Source organism: Ictalurus furcatus, chromosome 4, assembly GCF_023375685.1.
Source record: "Ictalurus furcatus strain D&B chromosome 4, Billie_1.0, whole genome shotgun sequence".
NCBI classification, from domain to species: domain Eukaryota; kingdom Metazoa; phylum Chordata; class Actinopteri; order Siluriformes; family Ictaluridae; genus Ictalurus; species Ictalurus furcatus.
The window spans coordinates 9,485,464-9,508,839 of NC_071258.1; the positions used below are offsets into that span (position 1 = coordinate 9,485,464).

At 40.1% G+C, this 23,376-nt stretch overlaps 3 protein-coding genes across 5 annotated transcripts in view; 1 reads left to right on the forward strand and 2 right to left on the reverse strand.

Annotated features, from left to right (window-relative positions):
* Nucleotides 1-2,850, reverse strand: part of si:dkey-246g23.2 (solute carrier family 66 member 2) — a 55,876-nt gene extending 53,026 nt beyond the window's left edge. The window contains exon 1 of one of the 3 annotated variants that reach the window (XM_053622845.1): nt 2,718-2,850. The gene's annotated coding sequence lies outside the window, so the exon portion shown is untranslated. Of the gene's footprint in view, nt 1-1,959; nt 2,534-2,556 lie in introns of those variants that run through there. The other 2 variants (XM_053622844.1, XM_053622847.1) reach the window with 2 other exon arrangements.
* A 126-nt stretch (nt 2,851-2,976) lies between these two features.
* Nucleotides 2,977-8,957, forward strand: hsbp1b (heat shock factor binding protein 1b). The gene is made up of 4 exons (XM_053622848.1): nt 2,977-3,202; nt 3,379-3,445; nt 8,388-8,511; nt 8,635-8,957. Exons 1-3 carry the CDS (start codon nt 3,158-3,160, stop codon nt 8,504-8,506), a joined length of 231 nt encoding a protein of 76 aa, XP_053478823.1. The 5' UTR covers nt 2,977-3,157; the 3' UTR covers nt 8,507-8,511; nt 8,635-8,957.
* Nucleotides 8,958-10,358: 1,401 nt separating this feature from the next.
* The window catches only part of zgc:173742 (DNA topoisomerase I, mitochondrial), a 59,287-nt gene continuing 46,269 nt past the window's right edge, over nt 10,359-23,376 (reverse strand). The window contains exons 16-20 of the mRNA XM_053622842.1: nt 16,705-16,819; nt 12,241-12,368; nt 11,887-11,981; nt 11,448-11,597; nt 10,359-10,588 (exon numbers count right to left, since the gene is read on the reverse strand). Of these exons, the coding sequence (XP_053478817.1) occupies nt 10,486-10,588; nt 11,448-11,597; nt 11,887-11,981; nt 12,241-12,368; nt 16,705-16,819 (591 nt within the window). The 3' untranslated portion in view covers nt 10,359-10,485. The remainder of the gene's footprint in view (nt 10,589-11,447; nt 11,598-11,886; nt 11,982-12,240; nt 12,369-16,704; nt 16,820-23,376) is intronic.

Consider the following 23,376-nt stretch of genomic DNA (forward strand, 5'->3'; position numbering starts at 1 on the left):
TGGAAACTTTATGCTGCAATAATTACTACCTAGTATCTGTACATACTAGCATATACGTAGGTGTGATTACTGTTGTGCAATTATTCACTGTAGCTCATCTGTTCCTGTGCATATTCATATAGACACTCACTCTCTACTCAATCCACCAATAAAAAGGGACCACCATAAGACCACTACTAAACAGATATTATTGGGTGGTGTACCATACTCAGTGCAGTGGTGACACTGATACTGTATGGTAGTGTGTAGGTGTGGCTCTAATATGAGTGTATCAGGCACAGTAGTGCTGTTTTTTTTTTTGTGTGTGTGTGTGTGTAGAGGCCAGTGCTTCTCAACCGGGGGGCATGGAGAGATCGGAAGGGGGTGCAAATTGTTTTCAACAAAAAAAAGCACAGACAGGGCATCATTTGGGTACTCGGTGTATCTGTGTATCTGTCTATCAATCAATCAATCAAAAACAGATTATAGATCATTATATAATCATTATACCTGGTCTCCTGCAATAAGGGGGGGGGGGGGGGTCGTGCCACATGATAGGGGAGGCTTGGGGTGGGTCTTTATTTACAAATGCTTGAGAACCTCTGGTATAGGCTATGGTACACACCTACCTTGTTGGTCTAGTTTAGGTGTACAATTACAGTTAACCCTTCATCAGGACAATCGTGAGTCTACTGACAAAATTACATTATTACTACACCACTTCCTTGACAGTGCTAACCTGCTATACAAAGCCAATGGTTGCTAGGAACTGCTATTCAAATCATGCTGTTTGTGGCATATTTGCATGAGCAAGGCCTTTGGTGAAACAAGAGGAACACAGCAAATCTTCAGCAGTGTGCTGTTTGCAGAAAGTGTTGATTTTTGTGTGATTCTTGTTTTGACCTGAATATATGATAAATTCACACAGTGTACAAGAAGTCTATAGCGTCCAGGCTGTATGAATAGTAAAGGAAACGCTTGAAAGGAAAAATCCACCCTGGACAACACTGGTATAGGAATCATTATAATTAACATGTGATCTTCGGTGGTGTCCAAGGTTTATACCAGCCGTCCAATGCTGTGTTTACATGAGTCGGTTTTAGAATACTCCTTTCACGTTCCAGTTTTACATGTTATAGAACAGAGATCGATTAACGGCACACGTCATTACATCCCAACGCCACGCCGTCTGACGTTCCCTCCAGAATTTCACGTATCAACATCCCGTTCGTCTTCGTTATGGTATCGTATACAGTTTTGGTAATTTTAATTTTTAATTTTACAAAAGCTTCAAGTGCAGTTAATTATTTATCATACTATACGTGCAAATAGGCGACTGCTTGAAGCCGTGGGCTGTGTCCAAAACCGCACAATTACCTATAACATAGTAGCCGAAATACATGTACATCTCCTACTATATAGTAGGTAAGTACGCGGTTTCAGACGCAGCCGTGCTCACTTGTTTGCCGTCAAACGGTTGAGCACTGCCGTGTGTGTACGTGTCCTGTCGCAAAATGCGGTGAAATCTCCCACACGACGTTAATGGTGTGATTAAGGTGTGTACATGTCTGTAATACACTCCGATAACACGACTAAAACAGGAATACTCCACACGTCTTAATTCCATTTGTGTTTACTGCGAGTATGACTTCAGCCAGATTAAGGTGATAAATAATCGCTGTTTACGTGCTAGTTTCTTAATCAGAGTATTGTCTTAATCGGGTTAATATCGGATTATTGTTGTCCATGTAAAAGTACAGAGTGACGCCCCCCCTCCCCCCACCGTGATGTCAGCACGGTACGCAACCACTAACTTCTAACTGGAATTACTTAAAAACAGCACAAACCAACAAATTAACACTATAGCCACCAAACACATCACACGTATTGGAATATAAACCAAACGAAGAGTTTCCCTTTAAATAACATTGAGTCACTTAAGCATTTCATGGGGGCTGGGATTTTCTTCACACTACTCACTTTGTTCTTCAGCTCAAGAGTTTATATCGACTTCCTTTTAATTTCCCGACTCGTGTAGGTTGTCGACACAAACACAGGATATTGTGTAAACGGATAAAAGCCAGTATGTTGCAGTGTTTTCTCGTTTATCACCGAGATACAGCACTTGTAGAAACACCAGACGCGCGTTTGGCTAATCCTACTAGTCTAAGAATAGCGCGCGCGCCCTTAAATACTCCAAAAGTGTACGAGACAGCTATTCATGCTGTTAATCTGAAGAAAGAAAAACAACACACAGTAGTGTCGTTCTGTTGCGTTGACTGATGAGTCATGAGTCTTCTGTTTGCTGGTGTTTAAATTCAGTTCTCATCCACTAATACTGAGTGATTAGAAAATCAGAGAACTCTGTCTCAACACTGTAGTGAAAGCTGAACGGAAACGCCACAAGCAGCACCGCACTGTTGTATACGCCAGATACAATCTTTTAAGGGTCTACAACCTATGCTGTTAAGAATTTCCTGCTTTGGTATGCGAACTATGACACTATCAAATAAAACTATATATATTATATACACGTATTTTGTCCAGCTTGATATTAGAAGATAAGCTAATGTTTACCTCTACTAGGCGAAGATTACAGCCAGCCCGAGTTCCTGTCTCCTGTGGGGTGCAGAGTTATCACTACACTGATGCGGTGTTTATTCAGCGTATAAACCCAATGCTTCACTGGTCATTCAAAAAGAAAAAGGGGTTAAATAATAAGAAAGAAAAACAGTTACCGATGGAGTCTCCGGGTTAACTATGAATGCATGTTCTAAATACAGCACAGCCCAAATGATGAATAGTGGGGCGGAGTGGAGCATATGTAGAGCCAAAAGAAAACAAATAATACCTAGGACAACAAATAACCTATTTTACATCAGATTATTTAATATATATAAATATTTATGTAATATGGTCAGGGTGTGTTTTTGTTGTTTTGTTTTTGTTTTTTCCTTTGAGAATGCCATTGTAAGGTTAGGAAGCTGAAATTCCTCCCTACACGAGATTTCGTTTCGGTCTCGCGAGACTTCCGCACGATCTCGCCGGTGGCTTAGTCAACAACTGAATGTTTATTTCTGGAACACGTAACATTTTTTTAGGTGTATACTTACTTTGAATCGCTTCGGCATTTTGGTGATTGTTTGTTTGCTTTTTCTCCCCTGCACAGACACTAATTATGGCAGAGACTGATCCGAAATCAGTACAGGATCTTACAGCAGTGGTGAGTTTCAAACATCGGGTTGCTAAACTAGGCGAAGCAGGGCTAGTCAAGCTAGCTAGCATAACAACCGATATGCCAGGCTTTCTGTTAAATACTGGGCGTAGTTGCTCTGTGAAGTTATATTAGATAATCATAATAATAATGTAAGTTGGTGGTGTTGTTTTGCTATGTGACAGGTGCAGACGTTGCTGCAGCAGATGCAGGACAAATTCCAGACCATGTCAGATCAAATCATCGGGAGAAATATCCTTCCTCTAATGACTGAACACTAAGCATGGAAAAATGTAGGCGTGCACACAACATCTAGAAGTGATCTTATAATAGTTCAGGTGTTATGCTTAAAGAAACAAGTAAGATCAGGCAGGTGTTTGTCAGGGATACACCACTAAGCTATGTATGAATTTACACTCCAGAGTAGTGATGAGTCGATTCTTTCATTTTGAACGAATCTTTAATATGACTCGAGAACAGCGAGTTGTCTCAGAGAGTGACTACGTTTACATGGACAGCAGTAGTTTAATTATTGACCTTACTCTGAGTAAGATAATAATGTGATTAAGATGTTTATGAGTCGCTTTTAGAATACTCCTGTCATGTTTTACATGTTATAGAACATATTTAGACTAACAGCACACGTCATTACGTCACCGCGCCACGCCGTCCGACGTCCCTCCAGAATTTCACGTATCAACATACAGTTCGTCTTCGTTATGGTACCGTATACAGTTTTGGGTGTTTTTATTTAATTTTTTACGAACGCTTTAAGTGCAGTTAATTATTTGTCATGCTGTACGTGCTAATAGACAACTGCTTGAAGCCGTGGGTGTGTCCCAACTCGCATAGTTACCGTCTATATAGAAGCCGAGATACATGTATTTTTCCCACTACAGGCCTATAGTAGGAAAGTATGCGATTTGGGACACAGCCGAACTCTCTTGTTCGCCGTAAAATGTAAAACTGCCGTGTGTGATCATGTCCTGTCACAAAATGCGGTGAAAACTCCCACACGACGTCCATAATGTGATTAAGGTGTTTACATGTCACTACTACACGTCCATAATGCGACTAAAACAGGAGTACTCCACCTGTCTTAACTAGATTATTGCTTACTTCGATTATGACCTTAATTAGATTAAGGTAAGTAAAAATTGCTGTTTAGATGGTAGATTCTTAATTAGAGTATGGTCTTAATCGGATTAAGAGTGGATTATTGTTGTCCATGTAAACGCAGCTAATGTAAACGCAGCTAGTGGTTTGTTAATTTTTGGCCGCGCATGCGCAGCAACATCCCCGTAGGTTCTACACCGGAAACAGAACTGATTAGTTCACCTCTCGAGTCTTCGGGTTCGAGTCGTTCGTTCTTCCGGTGACTGCTGCATAAGCAATTCACCATGCAATACCGGTGTTCTGGCAATCTGTCCTATCTCTCAGAATGTGCTACACACACACACGTACTGCGCATGCGCTAAACGTTTTTGCACTTGATTATGGCATATCTGAAGACCCGCCCATAAGTTTGAGCTACCTTGCCTTTATCATTATGAATTTGGATGTAAGATGTAAGTAAAATCAATCTAGCTTTGATTAAATTATTTTAAATTAAAATGCTAACAAATAGTATTTTATAATGAAAGAGTCTTTACCAAAATACTACTTTTGTGATTGTGGTACAGTGAGGGAAAAAAGTATTTGATCCCCTGCTGATTTTGTACGTTTGCCCACTGACAAAGAAATGATCAGTCTGTAATTTTAATGGTAGTTGTATTTGAACAGTGAGAGACAGAATAACAACAAAAAAATCCAGAAAAACGCATGTCAAAAATTTTATAAATTAATTTGCATTTTAATGAGGGAAAAAAGTATTTGACCCCCTCTCAATCAGAAAGATTTCTGGCTCCCAGGTGTCTTTTATACAGGTAACGAGCTGAGATTAGGAGCACACTCTTAAAGGGAGTGCTCCTAATATCAGTTTGTTACCTGTATAAAAGACACCTGTCCACAGAAGCAATCAATCAGTCATATTCCAAACTCTCCACCATGGCCAAGACCAAAGAGCTCTCCAAGGATGTCAGGGACAAGACTGTAGACCTACACAAGTCTGGAATGGGCTACAAGACCATTGCCAAGCAGCTTGGTGAGAAGGGGACAACAGTTGGTGCGATTATTCACAAATGGAAGAAGCACAAAAGAACTGTCAGTCTCCCTCGGCCTGGGGCTCCATGCAAGATCTCACCTCGTGGAGTTGCATTGATCATGAGAACAGTGAGGAATCAGCCCAGAACTACACGGGAGGATCTTGTCAATGATCTCAAGGCAGCTGGGACCATAGTCACCAAGAAAACAATTGGTAACACACTACGCCGTGAAGGACTGAAATCCTGCAGCGCGCAAGGTCCGCTGCTCAAGAAAACACATATACATCCCCGTCTGAAGTTTGCCAATGAACATCTGAATGATTCTGAGGACAACTGGGTGAAAGCATTGAGGTCAGATGAGACCAAAATGGAGCTCTTTGGCATCAACTCAACTCGCCGTGTTTGGAGGAGGAGGAATGCTGCCTATGACCCCTGGAACACCATCCCCACCGTCAAACATGGAGGTGGAAACATTATGCTTTGGGGGTGTTTTTCTGCTAAGGGGACAGGACAACTTCACCGCATCAAAGGGAAGATGGACGGGGCCATGTACCGTCAAATCTTGGGTGAAAACCTCCTTCCCTCAGACAGGGCATTGAAAATGGGTCGTGGATGGATATTCCAGCATGACAATGACCCAAAACACATGGCCAAGGCAACAAAGGAGTGGCTCAAGAAGAAGCACATTAAGGTCCTGGAGTGGCCTAGCCAGTCTCCAGACCTTAATCCCATAGAAAATCTGTGGAGAGAGCTGAAGGTTCGAGTTGCCAAACGTCAGCCTCGAAACCTTAATGATTTGGAGAAGATCTGCAAAGAGGAGTGGGACAAAATCCCTCCTGAGATGTGTGCAAACCTGGTGGCCAACTACAAGAAACGTCTGACCTCTGTGATTGCCAACAAGGGTTTTTAAACCAAGTACTAAGTCATGTTTTGCAGAGGGGTCAAATACTTATTTCCCTCATTAAAATGCAAATCAATTTATAACATTTTTGATGTGCGTTTTTCTGGATTTTTTTGTTGTTATTCTGTCTCTCACTGTTCAAATAAATCTACCATTAAAGTTATAGACTGATCATTTCTTTGTCAGTGGGTAAACATACAAAATCAGCAGGGGATCAAATACTTTTTTCCCTCACTGTACATGGTACGATTAAACACCACCACAGATATTTGAAGCTGGTAAGATGTGCTACCCTGTTTTACATCCTTTATTAAGGTGGTAGTTCATTCTGAGAAAGAAGCACATTTTGTTAGATTAACATGACAGCTTGAACTACCGGTAGCACATCCTGAGCAGTTCGGACAGATCGTCAGAACGGCAGAAATGAGAGGAAACAACAACTCGAACCCGGAGACTCGAGAGGTGAACTAATCATTTCTTTTTCCGGGGAATAGACGTGACAAATGTGACGTGAAGAACGATTCGGATCGGGAGGTGAGGTGAACTAACAGACTACGTCGCCTGAAGACCCAGCTAAGCTATTAATTAATCATTTCTGTTTCTCATAATTCGGCCTTGGTTGCCTTAGCCTATAGTTTATTTGATAGTTTATTAAGTACTAGATGTGTTGGGGAATTTAACATGTAATATTTTAATTATATTCTGCTGAAATAACAACAAAAAAAAAGATTCGTTCATTTTGCTGAACAATATTCAAAGATCCGAGTCAGTAAAATGATCCGAACTCCTATCACTACTACGATCCATCACTACTCCAGAGTTATTGCTATCTTCATTCAGTAGTACATTTTTTTTTGTCACAGTTAATATCTAGAATAGCAGCACTGAGTCTCTTCCTGTAATATTACTGCATTCGACTTAATTATTTCGGGCCACAACGTAGGAAAATAACACGGACACCTCCATGCTCGTCTTTTTTCTTTCTTTCTTTTTTCTAAGCAACAAGCTAGCCTGCTAACAGCTAACGCTCCTCAAAACAGCAAATGGTATAGTCAGTGTTATAGACGCAACACTCTAAAGTATATACAGCAAACCTGATTTAAAGGTAAGAAGTGCAGCTCATGCTGTGGCAGCCATATTGATTTGATGTCACATGCTGAACTCTGGGGAACCTGCTGCAAAACAAAACAAAACAATAGAAGCAGTCATAGAAATTCAAAACATACACACAGCTAACCTTTAAAACCACTACCATTATTGGTTCTTGATGGTATCCACCAGTAGAAGGCAACAAATTAGCGGTAGAGATCCACAGGGATCTGTTACAGTTTCTATTAAAACCAATACAATTCCCATTATAACCATTACAAATTCTATGAGAGTTTCTATTGTTTTTTTCCCCCAGTACGGAGTTGAGGAGACCTTCCCAAGTTCCCAGAGTAGGACTTTGGTTACGAACTCTAGTCAAACCTAGCACATGTAACAAAGTTGGAGAAACTTGCAGAGCGGTCTTGGTCTACTCCACTTTGCAGAACCTTGTAAATGCTCTTAGATTAAGTTTGTGTATTCTTTAATTCAGACTACAGGTTTTCAACTGACGAGGAGATGGTCAGTGCCCAAACACAGGGTTTTTTGTGTCCCACAGTCATGTGTTGATCTCAATACATATTCTGATTCAATATCATCTGAAGTCAATTTTGGGGCTAAAATATACTCCTGGAGAAGGTTAATGAATGAATTTTCACAAGAGTTACATCATGATGATCAGCCATCACCCACAAATTGATAGTGTGCATGGATAAAAAGTGTCATTTTTGGTTTGATCTGACTGTGATCCTGTTGTAATTCCAACGATGCTTGGCACCAAGTATTGTGTTTAAATGTTATTCTGTAGATGCAGTTTACACAGACACAATTAAAATGAGCCACAAGTAGGTATTACATTTTGTGTTGCTTCTACACACCCTAGTCCTCTAAGACACTCCACCCTACCTGCCAAGCTCTTAAGCTTACTTTAGGCATGTTTTTAGATTTAGCAGTGGAGGAGCTACATTGTTTCGGTGCATATTTAGCAGCGTCAAGGGAAGAATTTGCATACCAAAAGCCACAGCTGCATAGTACTCCATCTGTCTTCCTTAACAAGACTCACTTGATGAGATGAGTACGCGCATTGATGACCTGGAGAAGAACATCGCTGACCTGATGACCCAGGCTGGCGTGGAGGAGGCGGAAGGAGAGAACAAGGCCAAAGAACCTGAGGCCTCTTAATGAAGGTATCATTTACACTCAATTTAAATATCTTACCAAGCTTTGTTTGAAATTTGGTGTCATCACTTGATTCGTGTTTAGTGTACAGCTGTTACAGTAGACCTAAAATCAGCTATTCTCTTGAACAGGTTGCCCAGTAACGATGGAGTAAAGGAAACTTTTCGAGAGCAGCAACCTTCCCCCGTAGTGCTGCCTGCTTTGATTTGATGTATTGTTGTATAGTTCTTTTTATACTGACTTCAACTAACACCGATGGATATTCCTGATAGTGTTCTATAATATTTAGGGTTTTCATTATGGATAGTGCATATCATTTTTTTAGGCCTCTTTAACACCAGCCAGCTGCATGGCTGAGGCCTGTTACTGTAATATGAGCACTAGCTATGTGCCGAACAAACACCATTCCAGTTTCAACTGAGTTTGTGCTATTAAAATGGTTTCATACAAAACAGTTCCTGTGATTTTTTTTCTTTCTTTTTTTTTTTTAAATCACCAACTGCATTATTGCTGACTTTGCTAATGAATGAATCCCTATACTTCAAACAAAGACAGTGAGTACAGCATATCTAAGTATTCATGAATGTGGAGCATTACATGTATCACCTGATCACGTCGTGCAGAGGTGCCAACATTGTTAGGATTGTCTTTTTAGCAGAAAGTATCTTTGATATCCTGGCCCTTTCCCCTTCAGTTAATATTCCCTTTCACATCGTTTTATTTGTGTTTGATCTGACCATTGTGCAACTTGAAAGGCAGAAAAGTGAAATATGCATGTCACATACTTTACTGACAGAGGAAGGGGTCAGAAATCATAAATGCTACAGCAGACACCACTGCACAGAGACTCGCAAACAAATGCAAATCACCTGCTGCAACAGGAGAAACCATATCGAACCAGTAGCACTGAGCATGCATTAACGGTGCCAGCCTTAGTCACTGGGGAGTCCTGTGTGGTCTGGATGTGTTTGGCATGGTGGCAAGGCTGAAGGAAGAGCAGTAATCCTCTGGGCACTGGAGGAGGTAGTAATGACATAGCAGATCAACATCTACCTGTGTAATCAATGAAAAATACACACATCCACCAAAAGAGGATACTTCCATACAATACACTTCTGCTAGTCACAGCATTAGTTAAACTGTAGGGCCCTGTACAGACAAGTCTTCCCCACAACACCACACTGCCACGCTCTCACCACTGGCTTCCTGTAGCTTCCTTCATCCAATTTAAAACACTGACGACTCACTTGCAAAGTCCAAAACTAATCACCTACACGAAGGCACTGATTAAACCCAGCTCTGCATCACGATCCCTTCGAGTCACGATCACACAAGTCTCGACCTGTAATCCCTCAAGACACAAGGAAAACTGGCTTCGAGACTCTTTTGTCCTGCCTGTCTTCAAACAAAGATCCACCCCTTCAATAAACACTGAAGTGAGCAGTAAATCTACACATTCTCTCTCTGTGTAGCTGTACAAACTCCCACACTAACTCTTATCTAACAGGATTTAATCAGACTCTGGCCTATTTGTACTACGTAAGGACATGTTTATATATAGATATATACTACAGAGCACTTCTGTAAGTCGCTGTGGATAAGAACATTCTGCCGAATGCTGGAAAAGTTCACGTAAATGTAAATATTCCATATTACACAACCACCAGAAACCCTGATGCAGGTGGAAAAAAGAGCACATTAAAAGAGGGTTACAAATAACAGCATTAATGGTCATGGATGCAGGTTCTGAGTAATAGTTACACGACGCAGAGTATAGGAAACATATTCAAACTATTTATTGAAATTTACAGTAAAAAAAAACCAAAACAGTCCAGTTGCTGAATTTATATTAAAAGAACACAGTAAACTGACAGCATTTTAAAACAGCTAGTAACAATTTATGCTAAAAGATGCATCTATAAGAGCTTGGATAAAAATAGAACGTTAAGGTTTAACTGGAACTGTAGATGCTTGGTTTGGGATTAAAACAAAAAGTTGCGTTCAGTCATATCAATGGCCCAGGCAAACTTATCCCTCTGAGTCTTGTTATAAATTTTATCCAGTGGCACCTCCATGTTCTTGCACCTACAAATCAGGACACAGGGGCGAAAAAACAAATTGGAGGATATTCTGACCATTTCCGATGCACAATAGTTTAAACCAAAGAAATGGTATGACTGTGTGTGTGTCTTTGGTGGTCTTGGTAAAACCTGTCAGATGTTGCTGTAGCTAAATTCTGGAAAACCAATAAATCAGAGTTTTTCCTGCCAGTAATATACCATACTGAGACATCTCTATCTTAAGAAAACATTATTTTGTTGTGTAACAAACAGTTTAACAGAGGTAAAAATATTCAGACTTATTTAGTCTTGCCCATTTCCAAGTCTTCCTCCAAGACTCGTCAAGCCAGCCATGCACAATTTTTCAAACTTGTTGCTCTTGCAGTAGCACAGGGCAGCGTAACACACTTGGAGGAAGGTGCTATCCACCCCCTTCTGCATACACAAGCTCATTGATGTCCACAACTAGCTAGTGTCGCGGTGATCGACAGGGGAGAGGGGGAAAGAGAGAGTATGCCAGCGAACAATTTTGCTCTCTCTTGACTTTCGGAAATGGATGGCTGTCAGGATTTGTCCTTTGCGATCTCCAGACTACAGGCTGAATGCTGTATTGTGTAGATATGATTCCGAAGATTTGAATTGATGCAACAATCATAAATCAATAAAATCAAAAGAGGTAAACAATTATATTCGTCATCGTCATTCAGAAGTGAACGGTATGCCTAGTCCAGATTTTGAATGAACTTGGTCCCATCAGTGGCTACTAAACGTAACTGTATCGTAGCAGATTCAGTGGTATCATCAAATAGCTTTGCCTTATAAATTGACACCAAGTCGTATCGTGTTTAAGCCTGAGCTTTCCACCCTGAATTGTTATTCCTCACCAGGCCACACTGATGCGTGGGTCCAGATAGTTTAGTTTGGAGGTGCTCAGGGCGATCTGCTTGTTCTCTTCCCGGTCTGTAGCCTGAACCTCCATCTTGAGCAGCTGCTCTTCACTGCGCTGCACTGCCTTCTTCTTCTTCTCTACCACACTAAACACACACACACACTGTTACAGCACAGAGAAAGTCATGAGGTACTTCAAACTGAATAATAATAAATTAATTAATTAATAATAATAATAATAATAATAATAAGTATAAATAAAAATTTTGGATTACAGTTAATTAAAATGTGTACAATTGATGATTTTAATAAACAGAGTTTCATTCTTCTCGTGTCCTCATAGGAACAACAAGGATGGACAAAATAAGGAAGCACATTAAAATAAGAAGCACCCTCGTGAACGCTGTACTGTTCACTTCATGAAAGGGAACTTACACCAGCAGTTTGCTGTCTGAGCTCCTTTTGGCTTCCTTCTTAGCCTGCTTCAGCTCCTTTTTAGCAAGCGCTAGCTGCTCTTTCCTACTCTCAATCTAAAAAGAGAGAAGCACGATAAGGTCATATATCCAGCAGCAAAGCCTCAAGAGATCAGACCGTGATATAAGCAGAGTAACCCATATAACAAACGCACAGCACATAAATGTGCTGCAAAAGACATTAATAAAGCTTGAGTCAGCTTGAAACAACTGCAGTGTCATGCAAACTATCTAAATAATGTGTAAAAATGTGTATTAGATATTGAAGTTTAATTCCCTTTTTTTTTTGTTCCAAGCTATTTCTGTAATTCCTCACCTTAGCCTGCAGGTTGGCCATGGACTGCTCGAAGGTCTTTGGTGGCGCCCGCTGATGGTTACAGAGAACTGCAACCGCACGGTTCGCTCGGTTATAGGACAGCAGCTTCTCCGCCGGGTTATCCGAAGCTGGACACGGGGCAGAGAGATGAGTTTATGGATGATAAATCATCGTTTAGCTTTTCTGCATGGACAATTCTCAATTCTGATGCATTAATCCTTTGATTAATTGATTAATTTCTATGGCGTGCATTTTTGTGTTTGGTCCTACATTTATACCAAGACAAATAAAGCGAACTAGGACACAAATGAGTTCCATATACTAGGAAAGACATGTTATAAATTTCACTCAGGAAGACAAGCTTCTTTACAGGAAATTGCAAACGTTGACTAATTGGATTTTAGGAAAGTTATCAACTTCTGGTTGGACTGCATAATACCACCCCATTTTGTTTTTATTCCTTACTTAGAAGGGGTGAGGGAATTTCATACGAACCCTAACAAACAAATCAGTGCTTGAACATGTGAGACAGTGTGTAACACTACATGTCTTCCGTCAGTGACTTGATTGTTTGTGCACACACACAAAACAATAGCATTATCGCATACAAGGGTTATTTTAATTATGGTTTTGTAAAAAAGAAGAACAAAAGTAAATCTCACTTTACCTCTAGTTGCAATCACTAGTTAGTTTACGTTTTATTTTGGCTTAACAAGGTCAGGAAGTGAAGTGAACTGAAATCAGGGCTGCAAATAGATGTAACGAGATGTACATTTTTTAAAAGATGATATAAACTACGCATGTGTGTGCTCTGTGGCCGCAGCGGTGATGGGTTGAATTCTTGTACAATGAAGTATCCACAATAAACAACACTTGTTCTTCCATTTTTCTTAAGTCAAGTCTCCATTCATGTTCTGTGAGCAAAGCCACTCACAACTTTGAATGTTTGGCAGCATGGACACAGGAAGCTATTATACATCAGAGAAAGGTGTCAGACAGCAGGTTATTAAGGTGAAAGGGAAAGACGTATTAAGAACTACAACACGTTCTATTTTTGTCCATCTTAAAGCCGCACACACCGTATATTCAGACAGATATGTAAATCGTCCGACTTGATAGCCGTCACAATACGAATCTACTGGTGATTCCTGATGTTATCGTCAATCGTCCCAAGCGTACATTCTGCTGTGAGCTAATTGTGCTGTGAAAGTCACACAGCTCTCTGTAGTGCAAATACGTTTTTTAAATCCTGCATTCTTCACTTTCAGAATATGAACCTCCCTATCGCCATGATCATTTCTTTAATCCAGGCCGACCTTTAATCCAGCCAGGAAATGCTGTCTTAAAGCAGCAGAGAGAGAGAGAGAGAGAGAGAGAGAGAGACGGTGAGAGAGAGAGAGAGAGACGGTGAGAGAGAGAGAGAGAGATGGGGGGGGGGAGAGATGGGGGGGGGAGAGAGGGAGAGAGACACAGAGAGAGAGAGGGGGAGAGAGAAAGGGGGAGAGATAGAAGGGGGGGGAGGGAGAGAGAGAGAGAGAGGGAGAGAGGGAGACAGAGGGGGAGAGAGAGAGAGGGAGAGAGGGAGACAGAGGGGGAGAGACACAGAGAGAGAGGAGGGGAGAGAGAAAGGGAGAGGGGGAGATGGAGAGAGAGAGAGAGAGGAGTGTTTTTTAAATCCCCTGTAGCCACTTTGTTGTGTATTAAAGGCTACTGTGTTAATCAATAACTGTTTCAGTAACTGATCCAACAGTCGAATGACAATTATCCCTTCTGCAGCAGCAGCAGCCGGTGTCAGCACTAGAGTACACCTACTTTTTTTTATGTATTAGATCAACATTTACAACAAAAACTCTTTCCACAACAATGAAAACATGAAAGGTGTCCAGATCCTCCATGTAGAAGACTTCCATAAGCAAGTAGAGAAAGGGAAAGCGTAGACAATCACAATGCTGCACTGCATGAGTTGTAACTAGCTGGTCCCTTATACAGTGGTGCTTGAAAGTTTTTCAAAAGAAGTTTCTATAAATCTATAACTTTATGTATACATTTTTCATTTATACACAAGTCCTAAAAGTAGATAAAGAGAACCTAATTAAACAAATTAGACAAAATATTATACTTGGTCATTTATTTATTAATGAAAATGATCCAATATTACATATCTGAGTGGCACAGGGTGCTGTATCATGGCTGACCCTGCGCTCTGGCCCCAACCTCCTAACATGCTGGGATATGCGAAGAAAAAAAGTATTTCACTGTACTGTAATGTATATGTATGATGATGACTCATTATCATTACCAAATTACAATACATTCAAATCTCTGCAGCACTCGTTATTACCCATACAAAACGTTGGCTGGTACAACTTTGGCTGGTTTGCACTGGTTGCCTGTCTCCTGTCGCATTAAATTCAAACTTCTGCTCCTCACCTTTAATGCCTTAAATGGTCTAGCACCCCAATACCTTTGTAAATTACTGCACATTTACACACCAACACGCTGCCTTCGCTCATCAATCCTAGACCTTTCTCTGTGTCCCTAAATTCCGTCTCTCCACTGCTGGTCGCCGATCCTTCAGCGCAGCTGCCCCTAAGTTATGGAACTCGCTCCCCCAAAATCTCTGGAACATATCCTTCTCATTCACATACAGGCCAGCAGCTTCCGGTAATGTTCCGATGTTATTGGCATTCTGATGGTTGAAATGTGATCTCAGTGATTTTGACCATGGCGTGATTTTTGGTGCCAGACGGGCTGGTTTGAGTATTTCTATAACTGCTGATCTCCTGCGATTTTCACATACAACAGTCTCTAGAGTTTACGCAGAATGATGCAATTAAAAAAACAAAACATCCAGTGACCAGCAGTTCTGTGAACAGAAACGCCTTGTTGATGAGAGAGGTCAATGGAGAATGGCCAGACTGGTTCGAGCTGACAGAAAGGTTACGGTAACTTGGGTAACCACTCTGTACAATTATGGTGAACAGAAAAGCATCTCAGAACGTACAACATGTAGAACCTTGAGGTGGATGGGCTACAACAGCAGAAGACCACATCGGGTTCCACTCCTGCCAGCCAAGAACAGAACGCTGAGGCTGCAGTGGGCACAGGCTCTCCAAAACTGGACAGTTAAAGACTGGAAAAATGTAGCCTGGTCTGATGAATCTTGACTTCTGCTGAGGCACATAGATGTTAGGGTCAGAATTTGGCATCAACAGCATGAATCCATAGACCAAACCTGTTCTTGTGTAAACAGTCCAGGCTGGTGGTGGTGGTGTAATGGTGTGGGGAATGTTTTCTTGACACATTTTGGGCCCATTAATACCAATCTTCGCTTGAATGCCACAGCCTATTCGAATATTGTTGCTGAACATGTACATCCCTTCATGGCCACAATTTACCATCTTCTAATAGCTACTTCCTGTATGATAACGCACAATGTCACAAAGCAAAAGTCCTCTCAAACTGGTTTCAAGAATAAGACAATGAGTTCAGTGTTCTTCAGTGGCCTTCCCAGGCACCGGATCTCACCTGTACCTGGACGTGGTAGAACGGGTAAAAGCATGAAAGTGCACCTGACAAACCTGCAGGAATTGTGTCATGCAATCATATCAACATGGACCAGAATCTCAAAGGAATGTTTCCAACATCTTGTGGAATCCATGACATGAAGATTTGAGGTTGTTTTGAGAGCAAAGGGAGAGCCTTCCCAGTATTAGTATAGTGTTCTAAAGAAAGTGCTCAGTGGCCCAGACTGAGTGGGGGAAAATAAATAAAATCACGGCGTCTTCTAACACTGGCTGAAATGATCAGAGTATGAAAACACCCTTAAAGACCAGAAGTAGTTTTCTGTACTGGATATAGAATTGAACAGAAAGCCAGCGTGGGGACGATGTGTTCCCATGGTCTGGTTGGAGTAAGAACCCTAGAAGTGGAGTTCTGCTAGTACTGCAACTCCACCCGAAACAAGAACAAATCAGTCGTCAAGTGTCCTTCTTGGCAAGCGCTCGTTTTCTGTATATTTTTTGCATTATAAAAGAATTTGCGGCCGCCACAAATGATTTTGTCATCTCTGAAAAGCAGTCTCAGAATGTGATTGACAGGGCTGCCTCATTGACAATGAAAATATAGATTTCAATATGGTAGACCTGTTTAGACACTGAAAATGAAATGTCAAATTGACTTTCGCATTTTAATTTTGGCGCCCATGGTACATTACTGTGCACAAACCCACAAATGCAAATACGCATTTTATACACAACTGAATTTGAAATATGCCTCAAATTAGGCGTGCTCATAAAGGAAATGCAATTGCAAACAAGACATTTGAATTAGCATTTTCTAATTAGCATTCGCATTTGAATAATGTCTGGAAAAGTCTGTCATATGAATGATTCAAGCTGAGCAAAGTATAAATGGATGTTCTAAATCCAGCGCAGTGTTAATTACAGTCAGTGGGAGACTTACAATTGCTGAGCTCTTTGAGCTGCTGCTGCAGTGTCATGGAGGCGTTGTATGTCCTAAAAACCTTGGCTGTAAGACCTGGCATGAGAGAACTCAGATGCTTATTCAACATCGCAGTCTGGAGAAAGAGAAAGAGAGGACATTTCTTAACCTATACACCCAAAACACACACAAAGTTTTTTCCCCCTCCCATACATAATAATCCTCAGTAGAGTTTCACTAGATGGCACTGTCACACTGGGATTGAAAATTGGGTCTTCAGCTTCTGTGTACAATGCGACAGCAGGGAAAAGATTGTTTTCTAGAGTCTCCAAGATTTCTAAAATACATTTACTTTAAAAGGCAGTTTGTGGAGCTTTGAAGCTGCCAAAAAATTTAAAAATATAAATATCCTTCTATTTTAACTACACATAGGTTGTTTTTTTTTTCTTTTCAGTGGCGTATTTAAAAATGTGCATTTTGCCAATGTTTATTCTTTTCTGTTGAAAATTCTAGAGATAAGATTTTACTTTAAAAAGACACTAAACAGTTCCCCCCCCCCCCCCCCGTGGTATATTCAATAAATGTGCATTTTTTTTTTCTTTTGTCTACAGTCTTTTTTCTTTTCTTTTGAAAATGCTAGAGGTAAGATTTTCCTTTAAAAACACAACTTGTTATTACAGGATACAGTTTTGTGTGTGGTGTTGATGGGCTACTCCTTCTTCTTACTATTTAGCACGCCCCTTGGAATATACTTCAAACAGGGAAGGAGCTATTGAAGAACAATTATTTCAGACATCTGACCTTGCTGTGACCTTGACCCTGTTGGGATCAATTCTAAAATCTACTCAGTTCATCTTTTGACTACAATGGTAATTCCATATAAATCCTACAAACGTTCCACCACTCCTTCTTGAGATACCGTGTTAACAAGAATCACGGAAAGACCGACAACCCAAAAATATAATGCCTCCTCCACCACCTAGTGGAGAACAGATTTTATGTACATTAGGCCAAAAGTGATGCATCCAAGATTTCCAAGGAAAAGTCAGCATTCAGCTAATCCATGATGTGAAGTAGAGAGACATGAAGCAGAGTTAAGTGGATTCAAAAGGGAAGATAAGGACCTCGCTAGAACATTATCCACATAGTTACACTGACCATATACTTAGGCCTGAGTATAGAAAACTAGTTATTTGAGTAGAACATAAACCCCCCCCCCCCCCCCCCAACACTCTGAAAGGGTCTACTTTTCTCTGGGAATCCTGTCCTCGACACTTCACCTTTGGCCTAATTGACACAAAATCTCTCTGTTTGTATGTATGTATGTATGTATGTATGTATATCTCAACACACTGCATCATTAAGTAAGCATGCTGAAAATATTTCTGCTTACTTAAAGTACTCAAGCAAAATCAGCATGAAAAGAACACATAAATCAGGCCTGGCTATTCAATTACAAGTGTGTACAGAAATCAATACATGCGATATTCACAACAGGACTTTGTTAAATACATTTTCTAAGGAATGTAAACATGTTATTTTAAAGCCTTCCTGTAACAAAATGCAGTAATTGCTCCTGATGAAGCCTTTTATTACAAAATGCAAATAAAGTATGGTTCTGTCTAAACATACACATACAAATCTGTAGCAATGTGTAAACAATTACGGCGTTAAAAATTAAAGAGATTTGTAAGATTGTACACCTCCGTAATGAGTCTGTTTATACTGCATAAATAATAAGCCACTCAAAAACCAAGCCATAAAAGATAAATGAGCATCATTAAGTGCACACAATGAAGTTCTCTAGACTCAAAAACAAGATTTGTCAGCATGAACAGGAAGCTGCAACTAGCAAAATACTCATTTATCCAAGTACAGGATCATAAAAGTATACTATAAAAAGAAAGTACACAAAATGTATATGTGTCCATAAAGATTTATAGATTAATCAGTTAAACCAGAAGTAGCTCTATCATTCCAATTTGCCAAACTTCAAGTTTTCAGCATTCCTTGTTTTGTCAGTTTTGGCATAAAAACCTCAAAATATCTTTCCTTCTTTTTTTTTTTTTTTTTTTTTTTTTTTTTAAATGTACAAGACACATTGAAACTTTAAAAGTCAATTAAACTTTTAAACTGAGGTATTTTCCCAGCTATTACCTTGACTGAAAGATGAAATCTGAGAGTTTTGGAATAAAAATGAACCAATTTCTTCAGTAAATATTTTTTAAATTGTGGATTATGAACCATACACCACAGAGCATCTAGGTCAGAAGGTAATTAATTTTCTTCAACAGCAGCTCAGACAATAGTTCTGCCTGCAATTCAAATAACAGGTGTATACTGATGTGCTCGCTCGAATACTTTACCGTTTCTATAGTAACAACTCATTCACATGTTTGTATGAGTTGTATGATGGATGTGCCACATAATCAGAAACTAATAATCAGTGGATTAAAAAAAAAAGTGCTGTTATTTAACAAAGAAAACATATAATTCTTGATATGGTGACTCTTTGTCAGTATTTTTGGAAGGAGTCTCCAGTCTAAGTGGTAAAGTTCCTTTATGTTTTCTGACCTAAAAGTAAAGTCTTCAGGACAGAGGACTTTGCAATTTCTCAGTTACACGACAAGCTGCAATTTTTTTCTTATTAACTTCAAGAGCGAAAAAGAGAGGCTGGTGGATAAATGGAAAACAAAAGTATTACGTCATATACTCATTTACTAATAGATAACAGAAAATGTAACTATTGGCAAACTGTTACATATAATTAGGTAAACATAGATAAAAAAAATTAACTGTTGGCAAATTGTTGTGGCATAAGAGTAGCTTTCAAACAACAGCAAAGGCTGTGGAAATCCGGCATTTTAGCCGACTTTTGGAGCGCCATTTCTACTCATTATGTTTCAGTCAGACATTTTGTTTATTCAATCAAAATAGATAAAACAGATATAAAAAAATGTAACTGTTGACAAATTGCTGTGGTATAGGAATGTGCTGTTACTGGAAAAAAAAATCTGCTTTCAGGTGGTATAGACCTCACACCACCCACTACTGATTAGTTTTCGATAACAGCACACACCATCATGTTTTATTCCGTACTTATTAAGCAATGTTATGATGTACTGTTCTATCGGAACTCCAGCATGATTTTCTGTCTGCCCTAGGCAAGAATATTTTATTGGTTGAATTGGAATGCCAATAATCCAACAGCTCCATCAAAGCCTGGCTACATCTGCATCCTTACACACTGTTGACTCATGATTTCTAACATCTGGCTTCTTTATGACTGATTAGGACAGCTCAAACACATAAATAAAATATATCCCATAAAATATACTGGGACCAACGCATTTATGAATCTTCATGCTGTTCCACTGTATGAGGGAAGAATTCAGTTTTCAGTAACATTTTATGTGGAAGTCACAGCACTGGGGACTTTAATACTTGTTAACAGGCAGCAGTTTATTTGTCACAACATTCATACGAGAACGGCTTTAAAAAAAATAAAAATAAAAAAAGACTAATAGAACTGGGTGGTGTGAAAAAATATATATATATAACATTTTAACACTTTAACAATAGTCTTGCAATCCAGGCTTCTAACTTTCACTAGAGGGCCTGGTAGTTTTCCCCAAGAACCAGCTACTTTCATACAAACATCTTATGTGACTCACTTTCAAGATAACCAACCACAGACCTTTGTTCTGTAGCCTTTTGGCAAAGATGCATCTCATGTACACACTAATAAATCTGTCAAACTCTATTTGACTATATCTTGCTCAGATTAGCACATTGTGTCACGAGTACTCGTGCTGGAAACCTGAGAACGAACGTGTGTGTGTGTGTGTGTGTGTGTGTGAAAATAACAAACAGCCAATCCTTCAAGATCCTGAAGCTTGGCTATTAATGTATTGTGTTACCTTCTTGAGCATCAGTGAATGTTTGCACCTTTTGTAATACTTGTGTACGAGTTCCTCAGTTATCCTCAGTGTGAAAAGATGGATCTAAACATCATATAGCCGCTGTTGGATAGAGGTCAAATATGCAGAAGATGCTGGAAAAGCAAAGAGTGTGCAGGACCTGGAGGATTTTTCTGAAGTTTAACTGCTCAGGACAAACAAAGGACTAATGAACATCTACACAGCATAAAAAACAGTCGTTGATCATCCAGGTAACGACACACAGTATTAAGAATCAAGGTAATCAATGTAAACTTTTGAACGGGGTACGTTTTATAAATGTTAAACAGTCTGCACTTATATAGTGTTTTTTTCCAAAGCACCTTACACTGTGTCTCATTCACCCATTCACACACACACTCACACACCAATGGTAGCAGAGCTGCCATGCAAGGCACTAACTTGCTATGAGGAGCAACTTGGGGTTCAGTGTCTTGCCCAAGGACAAGACATGTGGAGTCATGTGGGCCGGGAATCGAACCACCAACTCTACGATTAGTGGACAACCTGCTCTACCACCTGAGCCACAGCTGCCCCCGGCTATTATCTTGTCTTTTGGACTAAATGCAGGTCCTGCGGATGCCAAAATGGCTATTATCATGTCTTGTGGACTAAATACCCCCGGCTATTATCTTGTCTTGTGGACTATATGTAAACATCTGTTATAGGAAATAACTTATTCAGGACAGTACTAAATAAATAAAAAAAAACAACACAACATGGCATTTTTATGATCCCTCTTATTTTGTTAACAGTATTAAGATTTAGCAGATTCTGCAAGGGGTATGCAAACTTTTGGGCACAACTGTATGTATTAGGAAATGCACTTGTAAAAGTGCCAAATAAACGATTTTTGTTTTATTCTACTTCATGCAACAGTATCTCTACTTAACTGTGGGTCCAATTCAGCTTCTTAGACCTTTTGTAATGCTCCATGTCTCCGCAACAAGCCGATTACCAGGCTTCTTAAAGCCAAGTTGCTTACCATATATGGTGATTTAGGGCCGTTTCTGTATGAAGTGAAATGGTATAGCGCCTTTTAACTTTAGCGGTTCAAAGCGCTTTACACTGTTTCTCATTCACCCATTCACACACTGTTCAATGTCTTGCTCAAGGACACTTAGTCATGTGGAGGCATGTGGGGCGGGGTTCAAACTGCCAACCCTGCGAGTAGTATACACCCCGCTCTACCACCTGAGCCACAGTATGGGATTTATCAATGGCCATTGCATACAGCTGTGCATATTTAAGTGTAACCATCAATTTTCTTGTGCGTTATTGTGGAAGTTATTGTGAAAGGATTTCGAACTATGCAAGTTTTCATAAACAAGACCCCTGGAGTGTGAGGGTAAAAGCAGCTGAGGATTTTCTGGGAAGGGAAAAAACGCTGAAGTCAACAGAAGTCTAACAGGCTGGGGGCTACTCTGTGTGTGTGTGTGTGTGTGCGTGCTTGTGTAAGACTGTTTACATGCTGCAAATAGAATAGAATTCTGCATCTATCAGGAGAACATGAAATTGTTCATGCTGTGGCTGAACGGTCACTTTGGGGATCATCTTAAGAGCGCAGTGTGTGCCATCACACTGTCTGAATTTAAAATGAAAAACAGTTGTGAGGCTCGGGAGGACACTAAAGCATAACGATACCAGCTGTGTACTTGCAGGTTAACTGAACAGTCCAACACAAACGCTCTCGAGTGATCACCTCACACCTGATCACACAGCAGTCACAAGAGGCTGCTCACACACATACTCTATGTGCAGTCAAGTAGCTCCCAGATGGAGCGTATGTGTGTGTATGCAGTATGTCAAATCTATAATAGCATATATTCACTTGAATGACGATGAAGGCAAAGCGGAGGATGTGAACGGAGAGTGCATTTTGGCATCCGCAGGACCGGCTAGCTGGAGTGTGTTTATCTGTGTTAATGACCCTGGCTGGAACTCCTGACAGAACATAGAGGCAAGCCAGAATCATCACGGACACATCTGGACCCAAGAGATACTGCAGCACAGCTCATCTCTCTCTCGCTCTCACACACACACACACACACACACACACTTACTCAGAGATACAGTGCACTCCATAAGAATTGGATAGTGACTATTCTTTCTTGTCATTGTTCTGGTTCTGTACTGCGACGCACTGTGCTTTAAAATGTGCTGGAGTTCTGAGCCAAAACAACAAATTAGCGCAGTGTGTCAGATTTAATTTAAGGCTGTTTACATCTGTGCTGGCTGAGCCACACAAGAATCACAGCTCACACCGTGCCATCAGTAACCGGACAAATTAACCATCTTAAATAAACTTGTCATGTTAATGGTTGGTTGTAAATCTTTTGCACTAGATGACTGCCTGAAGCCTGTGACCCACACGCCTGCGCCATGATCGTTCTCTTTCAACCTTTTTCACTACAGCTATTTCGGATTACTAAAAAGGAAGCTTTTCCAAAATGCCCTTGAGAAAGGAATTTTTCTATTTTAATCTTGTATTCTCCGTTTCGGTGTGGGCGGAAAGAATGGCAGAATAACAACAACGTGTTTGCAATTTAATTGCGATTTATATTATTTAAGGATACACTGATATGATGATGGTATCAGGTATCAGTCGGCTACCATGCTTATTTACTCATACATAAATACCAGTTTTTAACCATTAAAAATTCCTAATCAAAAATTGGTAGACACAATGTCTGGTAAAAATACGAACACGAAGCAGACCTACGTTAGACAAACT